General features: G+C 34.5%; 1 protein-coding gene across 6 annotated transcripts in view; it reads left to right on the forward strand.

The window, feature by feature from the left end:
- The window catches only part of LOC126966417 (uncharacterized), a 146,000-nt gene that overhangs the window by 101,833 nt on the left and 19,200 nt on the right, over positions 1-24,967 (forward strand). For all 6 annotated transcript variants that reach the window (XM_050810446.1, XM_050810443.1, XM_050810449.1 and 3 more), the window contains 2 exons: positions 17,477-17,750; positions 22,299-22,426. In XM_050810446.1, the coding sequence (XP_050666403.1) occupies positions 17,598-17,750; positions 22,299-22,426 (281 nt within the window). In that variant the 5' untranslated portion in view covers positions 17,477-17,597. The remainder of the gene's footprint in view (positions 1-17,476; positions 17,751-22,298; positions 22,427-24,967) is intronic.

The raw sequence follows: 24,967 nt of genomic DNA on the forward strand, positions 1-24,967 counted from the left end.
AAATATGTATATGTTTAAACTATTGTGTAATTAACATGTATCTAGATTGTATTTTTTGTGATTGACCTTGACGAGCAATCTTTTGATTTTATGTCAATAAAATATTTTTGACTTTGACTTTACAGAAGAGTAAACTTAAGTTTAATTAAAACTTTGAGAGAGAAATCAACAATTGATATGCTGACCGAACAAGAAGCCGTATAGTGTGGCCAAACCTTATAAAGCAATAAACCGATTGAAATTTTAATAAGTTGATTAGTTCGCTACACAAGTAATAAGGTTAATTTATTTAGTCTTTTGTTCGGCCTGTTCTAATTTATATCTTCATTACGCGTTAGAATTAAGTTGCTTGATGAGAATTGTAAGCTATGGTGGCAACAAAAAATGAAACATTAAAAAGCTAACTTCGATTTATTGAAACAGATTGTAACTCAAACAACTTGTTCCTAAGTCAAATGGAGCGAATATATGTGTGATTCAAGTACTATTCCCGCTAAGGAATTTATTTGTCTTTTGCAAAAAAATGTTTTTAAAAGAGTTAACTTCTTTACTTCTTTTTAATGCAATGGTTATTTAAGTGCTCCTTAATGTTATTAAGTCGTTGTATTTTTAATCTATATAATTAGTTAATAATAAAAATAGAAAATTTATTGGATTGAGCGTAATTTAGCGGTAATCCATAATGCAGTGAGTATTTTCTTGAGTGTTGGCTCGCCGAATTGAGTCTCGTTTCAGAATTAGGTGAGTCAACATCTCGTGAAGATGCCTCGTATAGAAACGAAACACGAGTCGAATTGGTGAATAACAACACTAGCCGAATTTAATACTCAAGAAAAATTCAGCATTGGGATAGTTATTTATCGTTCGTTTGTTTAATATCGCAAATCTCCTAAAGCTCTTAAACTCACGGTTTGAACATCTTACTCAACATGACAAGCGTAAATTCGGGCGCCAGGAATTCTTGAGGTAGGTATGGTTCACTTTAGTTATTAGTCAATATTTTATTTTCTTTGCTTATTTAATCGGTGTACATGTCCTCCTAAAGATTTTAGATAACCAAAACACACGTAAACATGACACCTCATTTTCATCAAAGCAATTCCTATGCAATCATTGCCTATCACGGCTATATAGCATCTATAAATAGGTACGGTATCTTGCTATGGGGTAACTCCACAAATATAAACAAAGTATTTCTAGCTCAAAAAATATGTATTAGAGCTGTGGTCGGTATAGGGCGTTTCGATAGCTGCAGTCCACTATTTTTTATATTTAAACATAGTTACTGTTACTGTACTAAAGGCTTGTTTATTTGCTAAGAAAAATTTAAATATTTTCACTCGGTCAGGCGATTGTTCTTTGTTTCCATCGCGTGATCCTACTAGACTTCGAGTACCCCACATTAGAACCACTTTGTACCAATAAAACTGTCATGCTGTGTGTGAAAAAATATTTAAAAAATTACCAAAAGACAACAGAGGAGACCCTATTAAATAGATTTAAATTTAAATTATTACGCTATTAAAAATATTGTTTCTACTCAATACACGAATACTAAAGGCCGGCAACGCTCTTGTGATTCCTCTGGTGTTGCAAGAGAATGTGGGCTGTGATCACTTAACACCAGGTGACCCGTACGCTCGTTTGTCCTCCTATTCCATAAAAAAAAACTATCAAAAGAAGTGGTAACTAACACCAAATTTATTCTTAATATTATAGTTTTTAGTGATTTATTTTACCATATTATCTCTTAACATTTTCTTACTTATCGTAATTGTATATTGTAGGGACTTTTAGGTATGGCTTTACGTTGACCAACTTGAATGTACGAGTAATTATTGATTTATGTTAGTTTATAATAATAATTATAAAACGTAACCACTGGAACATTTGCATGTCTGTCAAGACGAAACATGTGCCTAGTCTTAAATTTATAACAACTTTAGCTGTAATTCTTTCTTGAAAATAAAGATCTTTGACCTTGAAAGCCACTTTACGAACTGATGTAGCATCATGACATTCCAAGTGATCACTCCCTATGATAAATAAATATATTTATATTCCATTTCCAGCGCTTGGTGTTGCTTCAGGCTTGGCTTCCCAGTAGCAGTATTAAGTAGCTTACGTTTAAAAATATTTATCTTAAGGTGTAGTAAGATGACGCGACGTATGCTTAGTACTTATATTATTGAAACTTATAATATTTTCCTCATAGGTTCTATAAAACACTGACCCTAAAACTGTATAAGCAAACAGTATTGTGTTCAATGCAAATATTCAGATATTGTTCTAGTGATAGCAATACATATATCTACACAACAATAAGCCATTTTTATTAGGTGTATTAAATGTTTGGTACAGCACAAGTTATAGGAGTATAGCGGCGTAAAGAATTTTCTAGCATTAAATGTGAATAAATTATATCGCATTGTCCTTAGTTATTGCGCGTGGTTGCCTGGGTTGTTTTTTACCATTGCTATCTGAGTTATTCATAAATAATTTACAAAAAATTCTGTTCTGATGACGAAAAATCATAAAAAACAGAGAGAATCCTTCAAACTTCAACAAAATATATATAATAGATCTGAAATTTTTACAATGAGACTGGGAATTTGGGAATCTGGGAGTGAATAAAGATACGTGATAAGTAACAAAAATTAAAAAATTCATACAAATTTATAATGTCCTCCTTTATTTAATAATCAGCTAACAAGCTCATACACCAATTGTCGTAGCGAATAATAAAGGTAGATTTTGTTCGATTTTTAACAAGATTTTTAAAATGAAATTTTATGACGAACCCTTAACTGCTAAACTGATTTGTACATAAAGAGTTCCGTATTTTGCACAAGATATAAAATGCTTTTTAAGCACCTACTTCTGCAAAATAAACATTTTTTACTTTGCATTTCCACCGTATTGAAATGTTAGGGTTTGTAACCGATTACAGTTTGATATTGTTCATAGATGTCGCCCTAAGCCATCAAGGACGCATTATCTAAGTTTATTATAGAACTGTGACCTTACTTATTATGTAACTGGTGAATATACGATTGGTACGCCCCTATTAAGTGTTTTAAAACCTTAGTTAGTGGGATATTTTTGGGATTTGTACATGGTCCTTCGAGAGTGCCGGAACTGGTGCCTTGCGGTTGATTGTGTCAAGTCCGTTCAGCGCCTGTTTGTGGTAATCGGTACTCTTCGATGTACTGAGGGAGCACCTATTTGGGCCTGAACTTTTAAAAACTGAGGGGAGCACCCCCTTAGTCACCTGTCTGGAGAGGCGTCAGGAGCAGCAATTGCAGAGGGGAGCACCCCCTGGGACACCTGTCTGGAGAGGAGCAGCAATTGCAGAGGGGAGCACCCCCTGCAACACCTGTCACAGCAACCCACGTGCCGTCCAAAGACAAGTAACGTCACTTGTCATATGTCATCTTACGTCAGAAGTTAAGTGTGTGTATGTGTGGGACAACTACCGAAGATTAATCGTGAGTACAAGTTTGAACTTTAATTACTAGGAAGATTTAACTTAGAAAATTCAAGATAGAAGTTATTATTGACTTGTTAAATTCAAAGTGTTTAGGACTTAGAATAATTTGTTAAAAAGTGATCCGACGGGGAACCTATGCCCGATTTTAAAGTGAAAAGAATAGTGTTAAAAGACTTAGAAAAATTTCAACGATTTTGTCTTTAACTTAGAAAAATATTTTAACATTTTTGAGATTTTTGTTGATTCAATTTTTATATTGTTTTCGATTTAAACTAGAGATTAGTTGTTTTAACTTTTAGTCATGGGTGATAATTATATTAAACTTCAGGATGATATTTTAAGTAAAATTGAAAGAAATTTATGTAACTTTAAAAAATCTCCAAAGGAAAGAATAAGCATAGGTTATCTTGAAACGCGCTTAGAAGCTTTAGAGAAATTGTGGTCTTCTTTCTTCTCAAATCATCAAAAAATTGTTTATGAAATGAAAAAGGATGTGTTGATACAAAATGATTATGTTTTAAATGAAGTGTTCGATAACTGTGAGGAAATGTATCTAGATTATAAGTCATTATTGAAAGATAAATTATTAATATTAAAAAAGTCAAATGTTGTATCCGTTGAGAATAAAACGAATCAGAGCAATGTTAAATTACCTAAGATTGAGATACCTAAATTTACTGGTAAATATTCGGAGTGGCCAAGTTTTAGAGATTTGTTCCTATCGTTGATTCATAATGAGACTACCATTGATGATGTACAAAAATTGCACTATCTTAAGGGTTGTCTCACGGGAGAGGCGGAGCAGTTGGTGAGACACATTTCATGTACTGCGGATAATTATTTAATTTGTTGGGAGCAGTTAGAAAGCCGGTATAATAATAAAAAATTTCAAGCTAACTGTATTCTTAAAAGGTTAACAAATCAAAAAGCTCTGTCGTCTGAGTCATCGAGTGCAATCAGAAATTTGTTAGATACTACTAAAGAATGTTTGAGTGCGTTAAAAAACTTAGGTATCGATGTAAAGTCATGGGATATAATAATTATATTTCTGATAAGTCAAAAGTTAGACTCAGAATCACGTAAACAGTGGGAACAAAAGGCAACCGAGATTTCTGATTTACCAACTATGGCATCATTTGAGGAATTTTTACAAAATCGGTTTAGGTCCTTGGAGTTTTTAGACCCTAAATTAATTAAGCAAGAGAAACCTACGTGTACTCATGTCGCCACTACTAGTTTTAATTGTGTGTTTTGCTCTGAAAATCATAAATTATTTAATTGTAAGAAATTTTCTAAGGAAACGGTTGACTCACGGCGTAATTTTGTCCAAACCCAGCATTTATGTTTTAATTGTTTGACACCTAATCATTCAGTATACCAATGCAATCAATCTACAAGGTGTCGAATTTGTAAGAAAAAGCACCACACTTTACTTCATACCAAATCTCCCAAATCAGCAAGCTTAACGCAAGCTGATCAACCTGGTGAAGGAAATACTTCGGTAGTAGGTAACGTTATTCATTCTTCCCAGGCTCAAGGTGAGGGTACTGATCGTCCTATTTTATCTTGTTTTTCAAACACAAACCATCAAGTTTTGTTAGCGACTGCTTTAGTGAAAGCAGTTTCACAAGCTAATACTACACCGGTTGTGTTGAGGTCCTTGATTGATCAAGGGTCTCAAGCCTCTTTCATTACAGAGGCTGCAGTTCAACTGCTTGGTCTCAAAAAGCATTCTGAGACAAATTTTATGTCAGGTTTAGGCGGCGACCAGAGTTTAACTTTGTTATCAAAGTCCTCTGTAGTTTTGAAAATACAGTCACGTCTAGATCCGAGCTTTGTCATTACAATCAAGGCTCATGTTTTGAAAAAACTCACAACATTCTTACCTAGTAAGAAAGTTGATGTTCAAATGCTACCAACTCTTTTGTCCATGCAGTTGGCGGATCCCTCGTTCCACACACCTAGCAAGATTGATCTTCTTTTAGGTGCAGACGTGTATAGCCAAATATTGTTGAAAGGTTTAGTCAGGGGTCCGCCAGGATCTGTAATTGCGCAGCAAACAGCACTTGGTTGGATCCTCTCTGGCAAAATGCACAACGGAGAAACTGTAATTAGGAACGGGACGTGTGACAATGTAGTTAGCATGCATTTGACACACTGTAATGAGAACGAATTATTAAAAAAAATCTGGGAGTTGGAATCTGAATCAAGTAAACCTAAGAAGTATTTCACTCAAGAGGAAGAAAATTGTGAAAGGTTATTCAAGGAAAGTACTTCTAGGGATGAAACTGGTAGATTTATTGTCAAACTTCCTTTTAAGTCGGATAATCCGCAATGTAAATTTGGTAACTCAAGAGATATAGCTCTTAAGCGATTTCTTATGTTAGAAAAACGCTTAATCAAAAATCCTGGTCTTAAAATTGAGTACTCTAAGGTAATTAACGAATATCTTGATCTTGGTCATATGGAAGAAGTTTTAGCAGAGGATGTTGATAAACCAGACGCTGTTTACCTACCACATCATGCGGTGATACGTCAAGACAAACTTACATCTAAGGTTCGTGTGGTTTTTGACGCTTCATGCAAGGGATTCAACGGGGTATCATTAAATGATGACTTAATGGTTGGTCCCACACTTCAGCCTGAGTTACGACATTTACTCATGCGATGGCGTTGTTACCCGATTTCACTCGTCGCAGATATTGTCAAAATGTATCGACAAGTGAAGGTGGCGGAGAGCGACGCAGATTATCAACGTATATTATGGCGTGATGACCCAAACGATGTAAAAAGACATTTTCGTTTATTAAGAGTCACTTTTGGTACATCATCAGCACCATATTTGGCTGTGCGAACTCTTCAAGAACTGGTCCGTAAGGATGGTAAAGAGTTTCCGTTGGCTTCAAATATAATACTAAAGGAGTTATATATCGACGATTTAATGTCCGGATGTCATACGGTAGCCGAAGGCATTCAAATATATGAAGAGATGACGGAATTACTGAATCGTGGTGGATTTCCATTACAAAAGTTTTCTAGCAATAGTCAGGAGTTGCTTGAAGAGATTAAGGCGGAAAACAGCGAGTCTAATGAAGCCATGGAAATTAAAATTGATGAAGTAATGAAAATACTAGGACTCACCTGGAATAGAGAAGAGGACAAGTTTCAGTTCACTGTCAAGCTTTCTTCGGTGGAATCACCAATAACCAAACGAAAGGTTATTTCCGACATTGCTCGTCTATTCGATCCATTGGGTTGGATAGCGCCAGTTGTGACCAAGGCTAAAATATTTATCCAACAGCTATGGTTATCTGGCGTTGATTGGGATAGCGAGCTTCCTAAGTCATTGCTTAAAAGCTGGTTGGAGTTCAGGAATGATTTGAAATCTCTTACAACCTTTCGCATTTCTCGATGGATACGATCGAATTTAACTGATCAATGTCGAGAACTACATGGGTTCTGTGATGCATCAAACGCAGCCTATGCAGCTGTTGTTTATGCTCGCATAATTGATAATAGTGGCAACGTGCATGTGAGTTTGATAACTTCAAAAACTCGGGTAGCACCCATAAAGCAGGTCTCAATTCCACGTCTTGAGCTGTGTGGAGCTGTTTTGCTAGCAAGACTTTTAGATGAAGTTGGTCTCATTCTTGATGTTCCTAAACATCAAACTCACGCTTGGACGGATTCTTCTATCGTCTTGGCTTGGCTCAGAAGCCATCCAAGTCGATGGAAGACCTTCATTGCCAATAGAGTTTCCGAAATACATACCTTGTTGGATGGAAATCAGTGGTCCCATGTTATATCAAAAGAAAATCCCGCTGATTGCGCTTCCAGGGGATTATCTGCAACAGAGTTTGTACACAATGACCTCTGGAAACTGGGCCCTGAGTGGTTGTACAGTAGGTACATAGATTGTAGCAAGGGAGAAGAGAGAGACACATCTTTGGAAGAACGCAAACATAAGATTAGTAGTCACACTGTAACTAGTGATAAAGACGAAAATATATTTTCGAGATTTTCATCTCTAAGAAAACTTACGAGAGTGTTGTCCTTCTGCCGTCGAGTGTTGTACTGGAACAAACCTGAAAATGAAAGGTACATTAGTAACATTTTAACTGCTAAAGAATTACAAGAAACACTTATGATTTGTATTAAGATTTGTCAAAAAGAAAATTTTAAAGAAGATATGGGAAATATAAAGAATAATGAAAAATTAAATAAAACAAGTAAACTTACCTCGTTGAATCCATTTCTGGGACGGGATGGTATTCTTAGAGTAGGGGGACGGTTGCATAATGCTTCTTTGTCCGATGATATGAAGCATCCTATAATCATTCCACACAAATCACATTTTACTTACCTTCTTATACACGATGCTCACGAAAGGACTCTTCATGGTGGTCCACAACTTGTCCTTAACTATTTGAGAAGCAAGTACTGGGTTATTGGAGCTAAAAGTGTTGTAAGACAATTTGTTAAAAAATGTGTGATCTGTATTCGCCATTCAGCCCAGGTTAACCAACAGATGATGGGACAGCTACCCGTGTCCAGAGTAACAGCACATCGACCTTTTCTTAGAAGTGGAGTGGACTATGCCGGTCCAATCAGTATTCGTACCACCAAAGGCCGTGGACATCGCTCAATGAAGGGGTACATATGCCTTTTTATATGTATGGCTACACGTGCCATTCACTTGGAAGTAGTCAGTGACATGACTTCTGAAACCTTTTTGGCAGCCTTTAAGCGCTTTGTTGCTCGAAGAGGTCACGTCGCTGAACTTTGGAGTGATAATGGTACTACCTTTGTTGGCAGTGCACGAGAGCTAAAGAATTTATTCAATTTGGAAAGGTCTACTGTTGCTGAAGATATTCTTGATTTTTTATCCTCTAATGGTACTGCTTGGCACTTTATCCCTCCTCGTGCTCCAAATTTTGGAGGATTATGGGAAGCTGGCGTAAAGTCTACTAAGTATCACCTTAAGCGTATTGTAGGTGACAAGACACTCACATATGAGGAGTTATCTACCGTATTGTCCCAGATTGAGGCTTGTCTTAATTCTCGACCTTTGACTCAGTTGTCCAACAATCCGGAGGATCCTCAGCCTCTAACACCAGCGCATTTTCTGGTGGGAGAACCATTAGTGTCTGTACCTGATGCTAACTATGAAATGTCAACTATAAGTAGCCTAAAAAGGTGGCAGTTAGCTCAGAGAATGGTTCAAGATTTCTGGCGTAGATGGTCTCAGGAGTACTTGACGCAATTGCATCATAGATATAAATGGAACGCTACCATTCCAGAACCAAATATTGGTAGTGTGGTTTTAGTAAAGGAAGATGATTTACCTCCAACTAAGTGGCTTTTTGGTCTAATTGTAGATAAACATCCAGGTTTGGACAATCTTACTCGCGTAGTCACCCTCAAATACAAGGGAAATCTTATTAAACGGCCCGTATCTAAATTGATTATACTGCCTGTTAAGGATTAAATTTTTATTTGTAGTAGATATGTAGATTTTATATATATAAGATTAACTGTATTTAATTTGTAACCACTGCGAATATTTTTCTTCATTTGTATTATTTGTAAGTCACTGATGTTTGCTGTTAAATTTACGATTTAGATTAAGATTCATAGTATTGATAAGTTGCATATAATATGTAAGTATTGTTGTTTTGGCTGGATTACGTCCATGGCGGCCGGTATGTTAGGGTTTGTAACCGATTACAGTTTGATATTGTTCATAGATGTCGCCCTAAGCCATCAAGGACGCATTATCTAAGTTTATTATAGAACTGTGACCTTACTTATTATGTAACTGGTGAATATACGATTGGTACGCCCCTATTAAGTGTTTTAAAACCTTAGTTAGTGGGATATTTTTGGGATTTGTACAGAAATGTAACGTCTTGTTTTTCTATTATTTATTGTTTTAGCGGCAAAACTAATACACACTCTTCAGCTATCTATTTATTGCGTTGAGATACAGTTGACTGATATATGAACTGTGTCGTAGTAATAGTGTTCGTGTTGGTAACCCTGGGATCAGGACATTGATCATATAATCTAGTAGATTCCTTATATCTATATAGGTATTTGCAATCCAAATTCCAAATAATTCAGTCATCTCACTGAGAGGGTGGGCGCGGTGTGCCTACTGAATGCTCAATGGTCAGTTAACTATAACAACATAACACTACTGGTTTTCTATGTGACAAAAAAAATCTAATGTGAAATCTGAAAAATTGTACAAAACTTGACAGTTAAAAATGGTCGCTAGTGAATTTTTGCTTGGTCTTCTCACAGGATCCCAATTTTCCGAATATTTACCAAACATAATTTGGAACAATGCCCAAATTGCGACTAATTAAAACGCGATATAAAAAATTTACATTTTTATTTACCTTTTCCTTAATCACAATCACCAACAGGCCAAAATCGATAAATTTAATAGTATTTAAAAAAACTTGTAAGTTTAATTGTATTTTGTAACAGCTTATCGCTAATAACTTGCATCCATTACCAAAGGAATCTATGAATTGCTAACAATAGAACGTTTAACACATTAACGTGCCTAGAACTTTCCATTTACATACAAACACATAGTTTTAGCCTCCGACTAATGAATAGGTTCTGGTTACTCAGTATAACAGAACGTAGTTAAATAACTATATATATTTACGACACCTAAGTATGCAAAATACTGGAACGGCCTTAAAAATACACTAAGTATAAAGTTATACCTGAGAATAAACCAAGAATATACAATAATAACAAATAGACATTTTGTATATGATTTGTTTAATACGACGTATAACCTTTCCGCGTTTATTTGCAAGGCTGTTAGACATTAGGAAAACTTAACAATTCATAACCATTGTATTGACAGTGCTGTCAAAGATATAGTCAACATTTTGCATGTTCTTGGTTTATTCTCAGGTATAAATTTATACTTAGTTTATTCATAAGGCCTTTAATATTTATTGTAGCACAATCGTGCGCATGCGTCTTTTTCGGATAGATTTCGCAAGTTTTGTTTGTGAACTAATATAACAGGAAGCTTGCACACAAAACATCAGTAAAACATCATTCGAATCGCTTAAGCCGTTTTTAAAATAGCTTGTACGTTTGTTTAGATATAAATTCTAATATAACATTTATCTATAACTATTTTTAAGGCCTCGGGTGTGCAACGAGTATATTTTTGAATTTAACGTTATGGTTTTGATATGTTTATTATATCTTTAATTTCTCATATCAATAAACTTTTAAACTGATATCGAAATAACGTCACCCAATCAGCAAAATGACATCAATAACCTTTTTTTTTTAAATCAAACGAGAAGTATCGAAAAAACTCCCATATATTTTGTATGACATTATTTGAATTGTCATTCTATGGCACAACAATGAAGGACGTCACTTCGAACGTCTGCTTTGAATACAATATTTTGTACTTACTAAGAAATAAATATTATTCAATTAAAGTATTTAGATACTTTGTTAGGTTAATCAACAGTTTCCTTTAAAATCAGTACTAACCAAAACAATAGTCTTTTTAAATAAGGAAACTAAAAGAATTCTACTAATCTCATACTAGATGTATGGGGAGTGTCTCCAAAATTTCGGATACTTCTCGGTCAATTGTTAAAAAGTTATTGATGTGGTTTTTAATGATTAGCTAACCTTCATTTCTATATCTGTTTAAATTTTACTTATATCTGTAATAGTTACACAAACATTTTACTAATCCCAAGGGTATGGAGAGAGTTTAAAAAATGGCATTTAGCTTCATATCTACTTTGTGTAATGCAATCACAGCGATTCGGTTCTCTTTATCACCCCACTCCATTTTAATATCACAAAATATTGTATAGTATATTCGCGCCAAAATGAGAAAACTCAATAACCAATCATATAAAAATGATAGATTCCAAATTCAAATGTAATATTTATTTTTAATTGTAACAGTATTTATGGCCAGAGTATATAATAGGTTGATACGACACTGTTTTACTGAGCATACAGGCCGGGGCGGGTCGATAGTATTATACAAAGTAATGTTATTTAGCATGAGCTCGGTAATAGGAAAGTCGAGTAGGTCATCCAACCCGCATCTTTAGAACTTTCTAGTTTCTGGGTCAATAGTAGAGCCCTATAAAATATTATATTGTGAAAGTTTGCTCTAAGTTAAGCACCAACTTATATCTAAGAACATTAATATTATAATTACAGTATTAATTGAGTAAAACTTAAGTTGATTTGAAAATATACTTTGATGAGAATGTAGGGAAAAGAACAATTATCGTTTGATTTAGCTACCATGTCAGTTCGCTAGTTCATTAATAAGTATGTGAGTCGAATCTTGTAACTAAAATTTGAATATGACTAGAAGTAATACACCGCATTAGTTAGTAGTGATTTAGTATTAATCGGAACAACGATCGTGAAATAATGCGTAGCTAGCCTGCAGCTGTACCAATCAAAATATCGGTTGAACTTATTCATGTTAGGCTCAACTAGTTCGGCCTAGGCTAAACGGGTTTGTCCAAAGGCCGATAGGAAAAACTATTTTAACCTAGTCTGTACCGGTCTGTATCTTTATGTAACAAAACGGCCTTTAATCACAATGTAAATCTCATCTTTATTTAGTAGGTAATGCACCATGTTGAATTTTTCGGACACCGTAATATAAGGGAAAGCTGTTATTGGCATTATAATTGTGAAATATTATTTTTATTTATTTTATTATCTAATCTGTAATATGCTGATGGTTTTGCTAATAAAATAAAATAAATTAACTTCATAGGGCAACCGCAATAATATGAAATTTTGTGTGGGCTTAATTATGAAAGTCATTTGTATCGGTCACCATAATGGTGCCTAACGAAGGATCTCCTCTACGGCTCCCAGAACAGACTCTATCTACTTATGAATCTCTATGATATATTTATATATCACAAGAAACTCTTATTAATATTCAATCAAAGAATACAGCTCAAAAGGATGCATTAGGTATTCGATACAATAATTGTAAACATTGTGAGCTTAAATTCTCTTTTTCAAGATATTTCCGCAGCAATGGTGATAACAATTATGCATTAAAATACGTTCGGCTTATAATAATGTAATAGACAGAAACAAACAAACCTACATTAATGTCATTATATCTGATGAATAGATAATAATTGGTCTCCGCTGTGCTCCAAGTAACTAGATACCGCACTACCTAAGAACAATAGCTTTTTTACGGCAACTATTAGATGTTTGTGTGCGTGGCATCTTGACACTCAGTGGCGTCTTTCAGATTTTGTAACATACGCTTCGTGTTATTTTACTTTGTAATTAATAAAATACAAAATACTTGCTGATGATATGTGATCCAGGATCTTATTTCTTGTAGTATTACTTTTACAAAGTTTTATTACGCAACAATTACATCGTATTTTAGTTTCAATTGTTACAAAAATTTTGCAGACTGAACATGTGGCACGTCAACGTCACACATTCAAATCAAAATAACTTTATTCATGTAGGTCAAGGAAATGACACTTATGAATGTCAAGAAAAAATTTGTGTTAAAACACACAATCATAGAACAGCAACACGGTTTCGTGGCTGGCAGATCTACTTTGTCAAATCTTCTTGTTTTTACTGATTATTTATTTAAAGGCCTTGATAATAAAAACCAAATTGAAACAGTCTACACAGATTTCCAAAAGGCATTTGACAAGGTGGACCACCTACTGTTATTAAAAAAATTATCATACAACGGTATAAAAGGTAACCTCTTGCGTTAATTTGCTGCTTACCTAAGTGCCCGAGTACAATCGATAGTTATTAATGGTTTCATCTCCCCTACAGTTAACGTAACGTCAGGCGTACCTCAAGGCTCTATACTTGGTCCATTGCTTTTCACACTTTTTATTAATGACATCTCTGATTGCTTTAAGTCTTGTAAGTTTTTATTATATGCAGATGATTTAAAATTGTATTCCCATATTGTTGACTTCAATGATGTCCTGCTTATGCAGGAAGACTTGAATAGGTTAGATGTTTATTGCAAAAGTAACAAACTATTTTTAAGTTACACTAAATGTAAGCATATCTCTTTTACGAAAAACAAAAATAAAATTGAAACGAGATTTACACTAGGCGATCAAGAACTTGAAACAGTTACCTGTATTCGTGATCTTGGGGTATACCTTGATGCCAAGTTGACACTTAATGACCACATTGATCACATAGCGAATAATGCATATCGTATGTTAGGCTTTATTACACGCGTCTCTAAGGCATTTAAAAATAAAGATACATATATGTGTCTTTTTCGAACACTTGTGCTGTCTCAGCTTGAATATGTCACCCCAAAATGGAATCCGCTGTATAAGGTATATGACCATCAGGTCGAGATGATACAAAAGAAATTCTTGCGTATCCTAAACTTTCGCTTGGGTGGACGTCGAAACACCTACAAGAATCTCTTAAAACAATTTAATATTCTTTCATTAGGCCAGCGACGGAGTTTAATTGAATTAGTCACTCTGAGAAAAATATGTACGAGTGAAATCATATCCTCAGAATTGCTTCAGTTAATCGATTTTCATATAGCTACACGCTCTAATAATTTATTTCATCTCTCAAAAACCAGGACAAATACTGGTATACGTACGCCACTGCACAGAATTTTTGCTCTCCATAACTCTAGATTTAATGATGTAGATATGTTTTCGTGTTCCTCTAAAACTTACAAACTCAGAATAAAACAAATCCTGCCACAAACAGAGTAAGTTAGAAATCACGTAATTTCATCTAAATTGTAACAATGTCTACCATGCATTATGTTAGATTTATTTATCAACTGGTTGTCTGCAACTAAGTGTAATGTAAGTGTAAATTTAAATATTAAGTGTACTTAGTGAAACTGTTTAAGGAGACATCCTTGTGTCCATATTTCTATTTTTACTTTATCTACTTTATGTTTAAGGATGTATCTGTATTTGTTTCCAAATAAATAAATAAGATTTCTATGGGCGTAGTATTAGTTGCCGCACTTTACGACTACGCCTGCGATATTTAGTTGAACCGCGGTGGAGACCAATTGTTATTCGATTCAATCGAATTAATGTATTGCTTCACTTAAGTAGGTACGTACACTGCAATCAAAAGTGACATTATAGTTTAGTTTTGCACAGGTGGATCCTTGAAGGTCGTAAGTTCAATTAGTACTCTAACGGACACGACAAGCTATTGTTCATACTTCGATCAAAAAAATAACCTTGACTAAACTTGACACATAAAAAATATTCAAAATAAAAATTAGATTGCAAAATGTTGTGGTTTTGTAATTTGCATGATAGGAAGCTCGATAAATCGAATCATTAACGATCACAATAACAGAGTATCTTTGAATCGAGATATCGACTATCAAATCATCGACATTTCAATTCCGTAATCGATACATCGGTGGCATACTTTTATTCTTAAGTTGCAACAATGATAGCTTAAAATAATGATTGTAATAAAAATATTGCGTTATTGTTTGCAAAGATTCACTTTAATGGTAATCTCTTATAATTAGGTAATAGTCAATTTTGTGCCAGTTGAGGTGTCGCCTTTGACATTTTTAACAACAATAATATTTCGTTAAAGCCGCTATTCCAAGAAATCGCCTAAATAGCGCATAATTGCAACCATTTTTTAACGGTTTATATAAAGCTTTTAATTTTCACAAAAAACATTTCTATGTCTACAGAATATGAGAAGGAAATTAATTTTTTATTTACAATTCTATCTTTAATAGACATTGCGAACAAAAAATCACCAAAGTAACCCTAACTTCTACAGTTGGAGCCATGTTAATAATTCAATCTAGATAAAAATTGTACGAAAAATTATTAATTGTACACCAATACTATTTTACATGACATAGTTTTGTTATTTTTGTAAGAAAATTGTTTTAAGTTTGTAATAGATTAAAAATGCTTCAAATCCGCACCGCTCGATTCCTCAAGGCTGTTGGTTTCGCTCCAGCCTTAAGGATTAGGTACTTTTATCTGGCCTTGGGACCCGTTAATATTGTTGTTGATTATGCAATTATAACTACTCAATGTTTTTCTTTTTCTAATGTAACTATTTAGGTCCATGATCATGTGTGTTCTTTGTCTTCATAACTCTGCATAAAAGAGATAAAATAACGCATGGAGACGCTTTTTCGAATACGGGCTTTAGTATTTGTTTCACAAAGAAAAATTCCAGACAAAGTCGCGGATGCAAGTAAATATGAAATAAAAATACATAGTTACCAACTTTTACTAAATGCCAATGTTCCGATACTACTGAAGTGGCTATTTGTTATGTTGAATAACTAAATGGTGCTTATTGTTACTTTATCTCACACAATATCGATTTCAAAATCGAAAACTTCACATTCATTGTTTCCATGTTTTCAATCGCACGTCCCTGATACGTCACTCAAGTTTCTCTATCGACCCGAATCGATGTAATTAATCGAGTAGCGAACTCGATTTGCGATTACGAGTTATCTGAATCGATGCGGTCACATTAGACATCAATTTTCTTGACCTCGAGCACTGCTCTATATTAGTTTTAATGCAAAATGTTAAAAATATTACTAATCTTTGTTTTACGGGCCTCAGTTCTCCAGTCCTTGGATGTATTTTTAGTAGACGACCAGAATGACTCTTACACGAGTAAAAGTCATTCTGGTTTTGACTCAGTTTGGTGTGGTAATACAGTAGGAACCAGCATCCGGATAAAAGCCAACTGCACTTGTTACTGTAGCTTTTGTATACCGATCATCATAAGTAATTTGGAACCGGATGTGCTGTTTCTCTGGAGAGAAGAGGTAACAGTTGCAACTCAATCTAATTGCACTGTGGAAGGCATTTAAAATACCTTAGTTATATCAATATCCAAACAAAAGAAATCGAAAAAGTATTTGGAATTGACATGCAACTCCCAAATACAAAGTGAACTATGTACCTTTTACTTATCGTTTAGGTATAGATATAGGTAGGTATAACAAACCATCTAGATTGGCAATTATTTAACTATAATACGAAATAATGTAATATAGATATAATTGATGTCATGTAAATGCATGTCAATTTAATGTTGTATGTAATAATGTTTATGTCAATCTTTAATCTCTAACATAGAACACCGTTCTTGAGACGGCGTGGCGTCAAGCGGCCAATCTTTAACTCAACAAAAACGTGTGAACAAGGAACCGATAGTAATACAAAGTCATTTCAATTCAATCTAAATTCAATAGCAAGTATAACTACTGCATAGGTCAATGCTTAATCAAAAGTTACTTCAAGGCTATCAAATGAATAGTTTAAAAGTTTTTACTAACTTTGAAAGACACGCCACAAATTAGGATATTATTATCTGGATGTGTGGCGTTCTTCCAGAGTGTGTTATTTAAGAATCTTTATTTCAAGAACAACTAAATTGTGGAATTAGTTTTCTTGTAGGGTGTTTCCAGGACGATCCGACATGGGATCCTTCAATAAAACGCTTTCTAAAAAAGGCTTTTTAGAAAGCATTTTGCGGTCGCAACGCTCCTTGATTGCGTGGTGCGTGTCCAATTAAGATTTGTTAATGTGCGCGTTAGTATCGTTTAGCGAGTTTAATATTATAATACTGAGGAGCTAATTCCAAGAATTGCTGACTTTTTTTTCATAGAAGAGGACAACTAATTCTCCATCCATTTGACCGTGTGCAACCCACAGCAGCTCCAACTGTCGCGGCCCAGTGCTCTGTGAACTTTCTTTCACGTACTGGTACCTTCAAAAAGCGTGTACACCTTCTTTCAGGCCGCCCTGCTCCTGTGATTCCTCTGGTGTTGCAACAGAATGGGGGCGGTGGTGATCACTTATCATCAGGTGTCCGTACGCTCGTTTATCCTCCTATTCCATAAAAAAAACTGGTTAAACTAATTTATTTTCTTTGTTTCAGCCTGTACTACAAATCGGTGAAGAGTAGTTAATTGAAGTAATGAATGACGAGCTAACATGATTCGTTTTCAATGCGCGCGCTTTTGAGAATGACAGATGTCATTTAGGAGCAAAGAATAAAGATGGCGCATAAACTAAAGAGTAACCACTACGTGGCCACGCACCGGTCTGGTGTGGATTCGCCCTCTTCTGGGGCGTACTTGCATCGAGCTTCCTCGAGGGAAGAGAACGACAGTCACAGGGCGCCTTCTGAGAGGACTTTATCCGAATATACGGTATGTCTAAGGGTTTATTATGTATAAAGTATCTTACAAGAATAAAATGAAAGGATTACTTTTTGTAAGCCATAAATGGCTTTTGCAAATAAAACATTTGAAGCCAATGCTAAAGAAACAGTAACCGCTGTGATTTTCCACAAAAAATACTCCTTTCTGTCGTCGACATAGAGAATGAAGCTTAAAGAGTATCTTTGTCGTTTATTTTGTGTAGTATTAAACTTACGTTAAAATTCAAATAAAAAATACATCGACATGTCCTTTACTGGTCCGTTTGCGTAAACATGGCTATTATTAATGTTAATAACTACACGAACAAGTCCCATAACTTTATACTAAAAAATATCTCTGAAAATGATTACAAGAGAGTTGACAAACCGGTTTCATATCGAAATAATGATTGCATGCTTATCATCGCCATCATATCAGTCAAAATACTGCTGGACAAAGGCCTCCCCCAAAGATCTCCACAATGATCGGTCCGACGCTGCCCTCATCCAATGTATTCCGGCGATCTTGACCTAATCGTCGGTCCATCTTGTGGGGTCCATCTCCCACTGCGTCTTATAGTACGTGGTAGCCATTCGAGGACTTTACTGCCCCACCAGCCTTATGCCAAAATAAAATTAATAAAATAATGAATATAACAAAATCAAACACGACCTAAATATAAATGCTATTTAGTTTAATTCTCATTATTGACGTAATGCTTCCTCTAATAAATTCTCAAACGGACGCCAATGATTATAATAAAACACGTTTGTACGTCTGTCTGTTCAACAGCTTATATTTTGTTTGCTCTATTTACGTTTCAATGCTAAAGTTATTGTTGTTAGAATAAAATTTAATATTTATGTGTTGCGGTCGAATAACAGTATCTTTAATGTTATAAAAGACTCGTGTATTTTAGGCTTGGAATAAAATTGAATCTTAATTGTTATGAATGCCTGTGTGCCTCCAATTAATCGGAACATCAATCATTAAGAAACTAGAATATAATTGATAGATTGTTAAAAAAACGCGTCGTAAAATAAATGTGTATGTAAACTTAGCACGAATTGTCTATGGTTTATGTCTGTTTGAAGTTGTGCCTTTTAGAACCGTTATTTTGTATTAGGTATCAATTTTTAAGCAAGCGTAAAGGAATATCTAAGGAGGTTTTATAGTTTTTTATGCAACAGTTGTACAAGAAGGGCCAGAAACGTGAGTGGTGTGGGCTGCCTATTTTTTGACTTAGTTATACAACGTGTCGCATACAATATTTTTTCCACGACTAGGTAATTTAAACAATCAAATACCACATGTAACTCACCGCTCACCTTTTACCTTCATATACAACTGTTGCATTAAATACTATTGAGGCGTAGGTCGGAAGCAATAAACGATGATTAATAATTCTTAAGCGCAAATATTAACTAAGGCTTTTTTCAGGTTTAAGAATTCTAAAACAACATACAAACAATGATCAGTGTACCGACTTAAAATCGTGATATAAACACTCAAATATCTACTCTACCTCCGAAAATTAACCAATCATAACGAAATTTTATAACTGAATGTGAAGGAAATATCCTATGTTGTTATGTTTCATATTTTTGCTTAATGTTGTCGGGGTTGTTGTTGAGGACCGCCCGCCAATACTAAGTCTTCCGATAAGTGGTGTCCATTTGAGGACTTTACTACCGTGCCGTGCCCACTGCCAGTTCAACTTCGCAAACATCTGGGATATGGTCTGACTTTGGTTCTGCTACGGATCTCCTCATTTCTGATTATATCTCACAGGGAAACTCCGAGAATAGCCTCCCTCTCCATTGCCCTCTGAGTGACCATGAGCTTCCTCATAAGGCTCATCCAACAGCAGGCAAACATGCGTCTTAAAAGCGTAATAAAAGAATATTTTCACAGAATCATTGAATAACATATCGTAAAATATTTTACAACAGTAATGAAATTACTGCTTCATAAAAATATTTCAGAACAATATCGCGAGCTATTACAAGTGTATAACAACAACATAAACTAAGAACAAACATGTATATTTACATCGCTCGGGCACGCCTCGCCTCCATTATAATTCTACCAAAACACATTGTAGGTACTGTATGCGTTCACTCTTAAATATTTTGATTGTGGTCTAATTTAAAGAAGAGTGGAGATAAATTAATGCAGGCTAACTTATTATCCCCTGGTTATCAACAAAAATGGATTTTATATTCACAGGTTAGGCATTTTCACTATATTGCAATTAAGCTATATAATAGTAATATTAACAATATTTGAAAATTAGGTTAAGTAGGTAGACTGCAAAATAAATATTTTTCTTTCTTTCTTTCTAAAGAAAGACAAACTTGCTAAAGAATGTTAACAAGCAAAAGGGAATGAATGTGTGCAGTCGCATCTGTCGTGGAGTACCACCACTTTAATATTGGTAGAATTGTTGGCTATATTGGAAATGCTATTATTTGGAGTCACAACAAAATTTTATTAATTTTCCTTTGACTCAAAATGTCGTTGGATTTTAATTCGCTTCTTAGATCTACTAATTATTATGACAATAACAGAGTATCTTTAAAATATATAAATAACGTCAATATTTTCAATGATGTTGTGATTGTTTATATAATAAATAAGTAGTTATAATGGTAATTAACAAAAAAATTAAGAATATTCGTGGTGCATCACGAGTCAAAGTTGCCACAATTAAAGTATGCCTGAATTGAAGTACTACGAAATTGTGTAGTTTATGTCTTAATTCTAAAGAATAAAGTGTAGTCCTAATTAATTACTGCGACTAATTGAAAATTTAAATAAAAATATAAATCACCGCTTCCGCTTATGACTTGTACGCAATCAATCAAACATTGGATCTGCACACTGGAGTCGTAACATGTCGATGGCGTATTAAGCGGTCGTTACTGGTGAATGTTACGCGGGTCATGAGCTATTTTGATCTATATGTCGAATTCAATGCTTTCAATTAGTCTATCCGCTACTTTTCACATGCACGATTTGTTATCGTGTCATATTTGAATCAGGCTTTATTTACAACAAAACTCATTTTTTTTAATAAAAATAGGCTAAGTACGTCTAATAAATTACCTACATATCGGGACTCGGGAGGAATGCATGAGCAAGCCCCTGAAATTAATATTTATAATTTGCACAAATAAGCGTTGTTGTTGCTTATTTGAACAATTATATGATTAACTATTAATCTTATAACTCTAAATTATTTAAAAATATTTAATTGATACTTATAAATTCATTTTATAGTATTCAATTCACTTGACGTCAGTTATTATTATTAGGTGAAAAATAAGATGGTGGTTGTTGAAAAAAACTTCGGGAATCTCGCAAAACGGGAGCACTGAACAGTCATGCTTGAGCTGTCGTATGATACGGAGCTCTCTACTGTTTATATTGTGTAAAAAATGAATATTGCGATTGTTGTGAGAATTTTTATGTTTAACTAACTGAAAATGAACACCGATGGTGATAGCGAAGTTATACCACATCAATGCTGATGTTACTATTATAAAAACAATATGAAGTCATATAATTCTGGGGCATCAATATTAATTGTATATAAATACGATCAATACCTTCCTGTTCCACTGGTAATGTGTAAATTTAAAAAGTACATTTTATAATTTGTCGTTAATTTGTTATAAGGTATAAGACAGAGTGAAGCAGAACGTAAAATATCGAAGGCATAGAATCCAATACCCCCCCCCCCCCCCCTCCGTGACCCCGTCAGTTCATACACCAACTGCTGGCGGAGATATAGGTATATTTAGCGCTCTTCGAAGAAAATTTTAGGGACACTTTATACAGTTAATGGCCCCTTAATCTTAAATTCGTTACGGTCCTAAGTAACACTTAAATTTAGAGACGTTTCTGGGCCGCATATCGATCCTCTATCGTCTAGGTAGCAGTTTGATTCTGACGCTTGTATTATTTTAACGTAACTTTGCTTGATTTTTATTAAAATAGACGAATTTCTAGAAAGTTTAGAAGCTATTGAAACTGAAAGACAGCAGGATAGCTATCACAGACGAGGCTAGGCGAGCTATCTGAAACATTCATCAAATCTCGACATGTCCTGTACATATGTAAGTTTGACTCGTATTTTTAGTATGTGAGACTATCAATAAAGTTATAAATAATGTTTACTTCACTTCTTTCCTGAACAAAGAATGGAAAATCTTGCGATCGCTAACAAAATATTAAAATCGTAGCGTTCAAAATGATTGTCTCTCATAATATGTATGTTTATAAAATGTAGATTTCATGTAGAGTACCTACCTATTCACGTCGTCGATAACACAGACTCGTTTTTTATACTTAATTGTGACTTTTCTTTGTAAATACCCAAAAGCCAACGGTCGTCCTTTAGTATTGCTTGAAATAATTAACGTCGGTTATTATTTACTTACAATAAATGTATTTCTAATCTCTTCATGGATTCTCACAGGAGAATCAATAGATGTCGCACAGTGCTTGTTTTTCCGTAATATATTTGACAGCTAATCCAAGTTTTTCTCGCAGACGATGGATGAACGGGCGCGCTCACCGTCGCGGTCGGACCGCCACGCTCGTCGGCACCCGAACGCCGCTGACTCCGCCTCCGACGTGTACGTCACCAGCGGTGCCTACCGACCACCCTCCGATATCAGGTAGCTCTCTCTACATTGATACAAATAGCTTACTTATACATACACTATTTCATACACACCTGGATAGTTATAATACAGCTGTGCTGCGTCAATCTACCAGTGTGAGGCTCCTTTGCACAGGATGCCGGCTAGATTATGGGTCCCACAACAGTGCCTATTTCTGCCGTGAAACAGTAATGTGTAAACATTATTGTGTTTCGGTCTGAAAGGCGCCGTAGCTAGTGAAATTACTGGGCAAATGAGACTTAACATCTTATATCTCAAGGTGACGAGCGAAATTATTGTAGTGCCGCTCAGAATTTTTGGGGTTTTTCAAGATGTGCAAGGCGTATCAATTACCATCAGCTGAACGTTTTGCTCGTCTCGTCCCTTATTTTCATAAAAATAATATTAATCACGCAGCGTTTACGCGCTTGAAGCATTTGGGCTTGTCAGTCAGCAATAGCTGCTCAAGCGTCTCCCGTACATCTCGTAAAACATAACTGATCCGCACCTATATGATCCTTACAATATGATCAAATAAACCAAACAAATCATTAATATTACCGCAAGGGTGATTACCTACCATTTATCAAAAACCATGGCATTATAAACTGACATAAATCTAATCCAGCGTGTTCAAAATGCATGTGCTCGTTTTTGCTTTAACATTCCATTAAGGGCCCATGTGACACCATTCCTAAATAAACATTGCATCCTGAAAATGAGACATAGACGTAAGCTTCACTTAGCCTGCCTCCTTTTTGACGTTATAAAATACAAGGTTCCTACTTATATAAAAAGCTTTCCTGGTTTTCAAGTCGTAGGTCCTGTAATACTCGAAAAGCTGCTATGCAAATCACAATACCTCAACACAGTTCAGCAGCCTTTAGAGGAAGTTTTCGTTATGCTGCGTCCAAGTTTGGAACAATATTCCACCACCAATGAGGAGCCTGCAACGCAAAAAACAAAGTTTTAAATTAAAAATTAAACAGTTTTTGTTAAATCATCAGAAACACTGAGACATGACACCAGTACTTTATAAAAGTATTTTACCTAATATATTTTTACTTATTACAATGTACAAGAATAGGTACTCACCAAATATTGTTTTCTCCATTATCTTTTCAATTCAAAACATAAACTCTCAATTCTAATTAGATCTTTAAATATATAATTTATGCACTTGTCAGTTATTTATACTTGGCTGTTAGCAGTTTTATGAACTATAATGTTGATTGTTTTACATTTGCATTTTTTAGTTTTTTTTTTTTGGGATCAATTATAATTGACAGTTGACGTAACAAGCAACGAACAGAAATTATCTATTTATTTACATGCGGCCACTGAGTATACAAGTAGAACGTTCTAACTCATTCATTACCCATCGTTAATTATAATCAGATAGAAACACTTAAGAAATTAATTTTAATATTGGTAACCTTATGTAAGTTTATAAGATTTAGTTTTTATACCACGTTACTTTTAGTTTCCTACCACAAAATGGCCCAAAGGAAGACCAGCGTTGGTTTTCAAACCAGCAACATGCTGAGTTGGGACCATTTTTTGAATCGTATATAAATAATAGAAATGTTTTAGTCTTTTTGTTTTTTGCTTGTTTATCAATCTTAAGTTTATATTTATTTTTTATGTTATGTCTTTGTATACTACTTACTTATACGTTTCAAAATAATAAAAAATCTTTCTTTCCTTACATATATCATTTAAATATTCCATTTACTTCTCCACAAAATTCTCCGTTATGACGATCATATTATGTACTAATATGTATGATGAATCAGCAATATTATGGAGGAGTAGATTACTATAATAATACGCAAATAATAAAGAACCGCAACATAGGTTACATATTGTAACCGTTAGCAATATAACATAACGTATAGTTGCTCGCTAATCCTTAGCCTAATTCTGTACGGTGCGCGGCGTGGACCGTGAAACGTGTTGAATTACGAGCGTCTGTGGCAGCGTGAACGAGCGGCTGTAAAACGCTAAACTATATACGTTGCAGCGGAGGAGATGGGTAACACAGTGGTGTCAGTTACCGTGGTGGAGTAACAAAGTTAAATTACTGGGTTTATAAGACAATATCTTACGTCAGAAATTGAGCACTACAATCGCAATGCTACTTCGATTTTGGATTATTCAAAATTTCAGAGCAGCACTGCATTGTTATGGGCAGGGCCTATTATTTTCTACTTTACTTTACCATCTGGTTTCTCATAAAAAATGAATTTTATTCTAATAAGGACTTAAGTCAAAAATCCAATATAAATAAATAAGAACATTAACTATAGGAAGACAAAATATAAGTACAGCATTGAATCCAATTTCTCCACATGGTACCATTGAAACGATTGAGAAAAGGTTAAGTTCAATTATTAATTCAATTCATTATCGAGTAATTAAAACTTGAAATAAACTTCTTTATATACATTAGGTTTTAAAACAGCATTTTTCACAAGCGAAATTACGGATTATTTGTAGCAAAATTGATTGACAAATTGATTTTATGGTGATACTTGAATAAAGGATTTTTGATGT

The sequence above is a fragment of the Leptidea sinapis genome, chromosome 10 (genome assembly GCF_905404315.1).
Source record: "Leptidea sinapis chromosome 10, ilLepSina1.1, whole genome shotgun sequence".
Lineage (NCBI taxonomy): Eukaryota > Metazoa > Arthropoda > Insecta > Lepidoptera > Pieridae > Leptidea > Leptidea sinapis.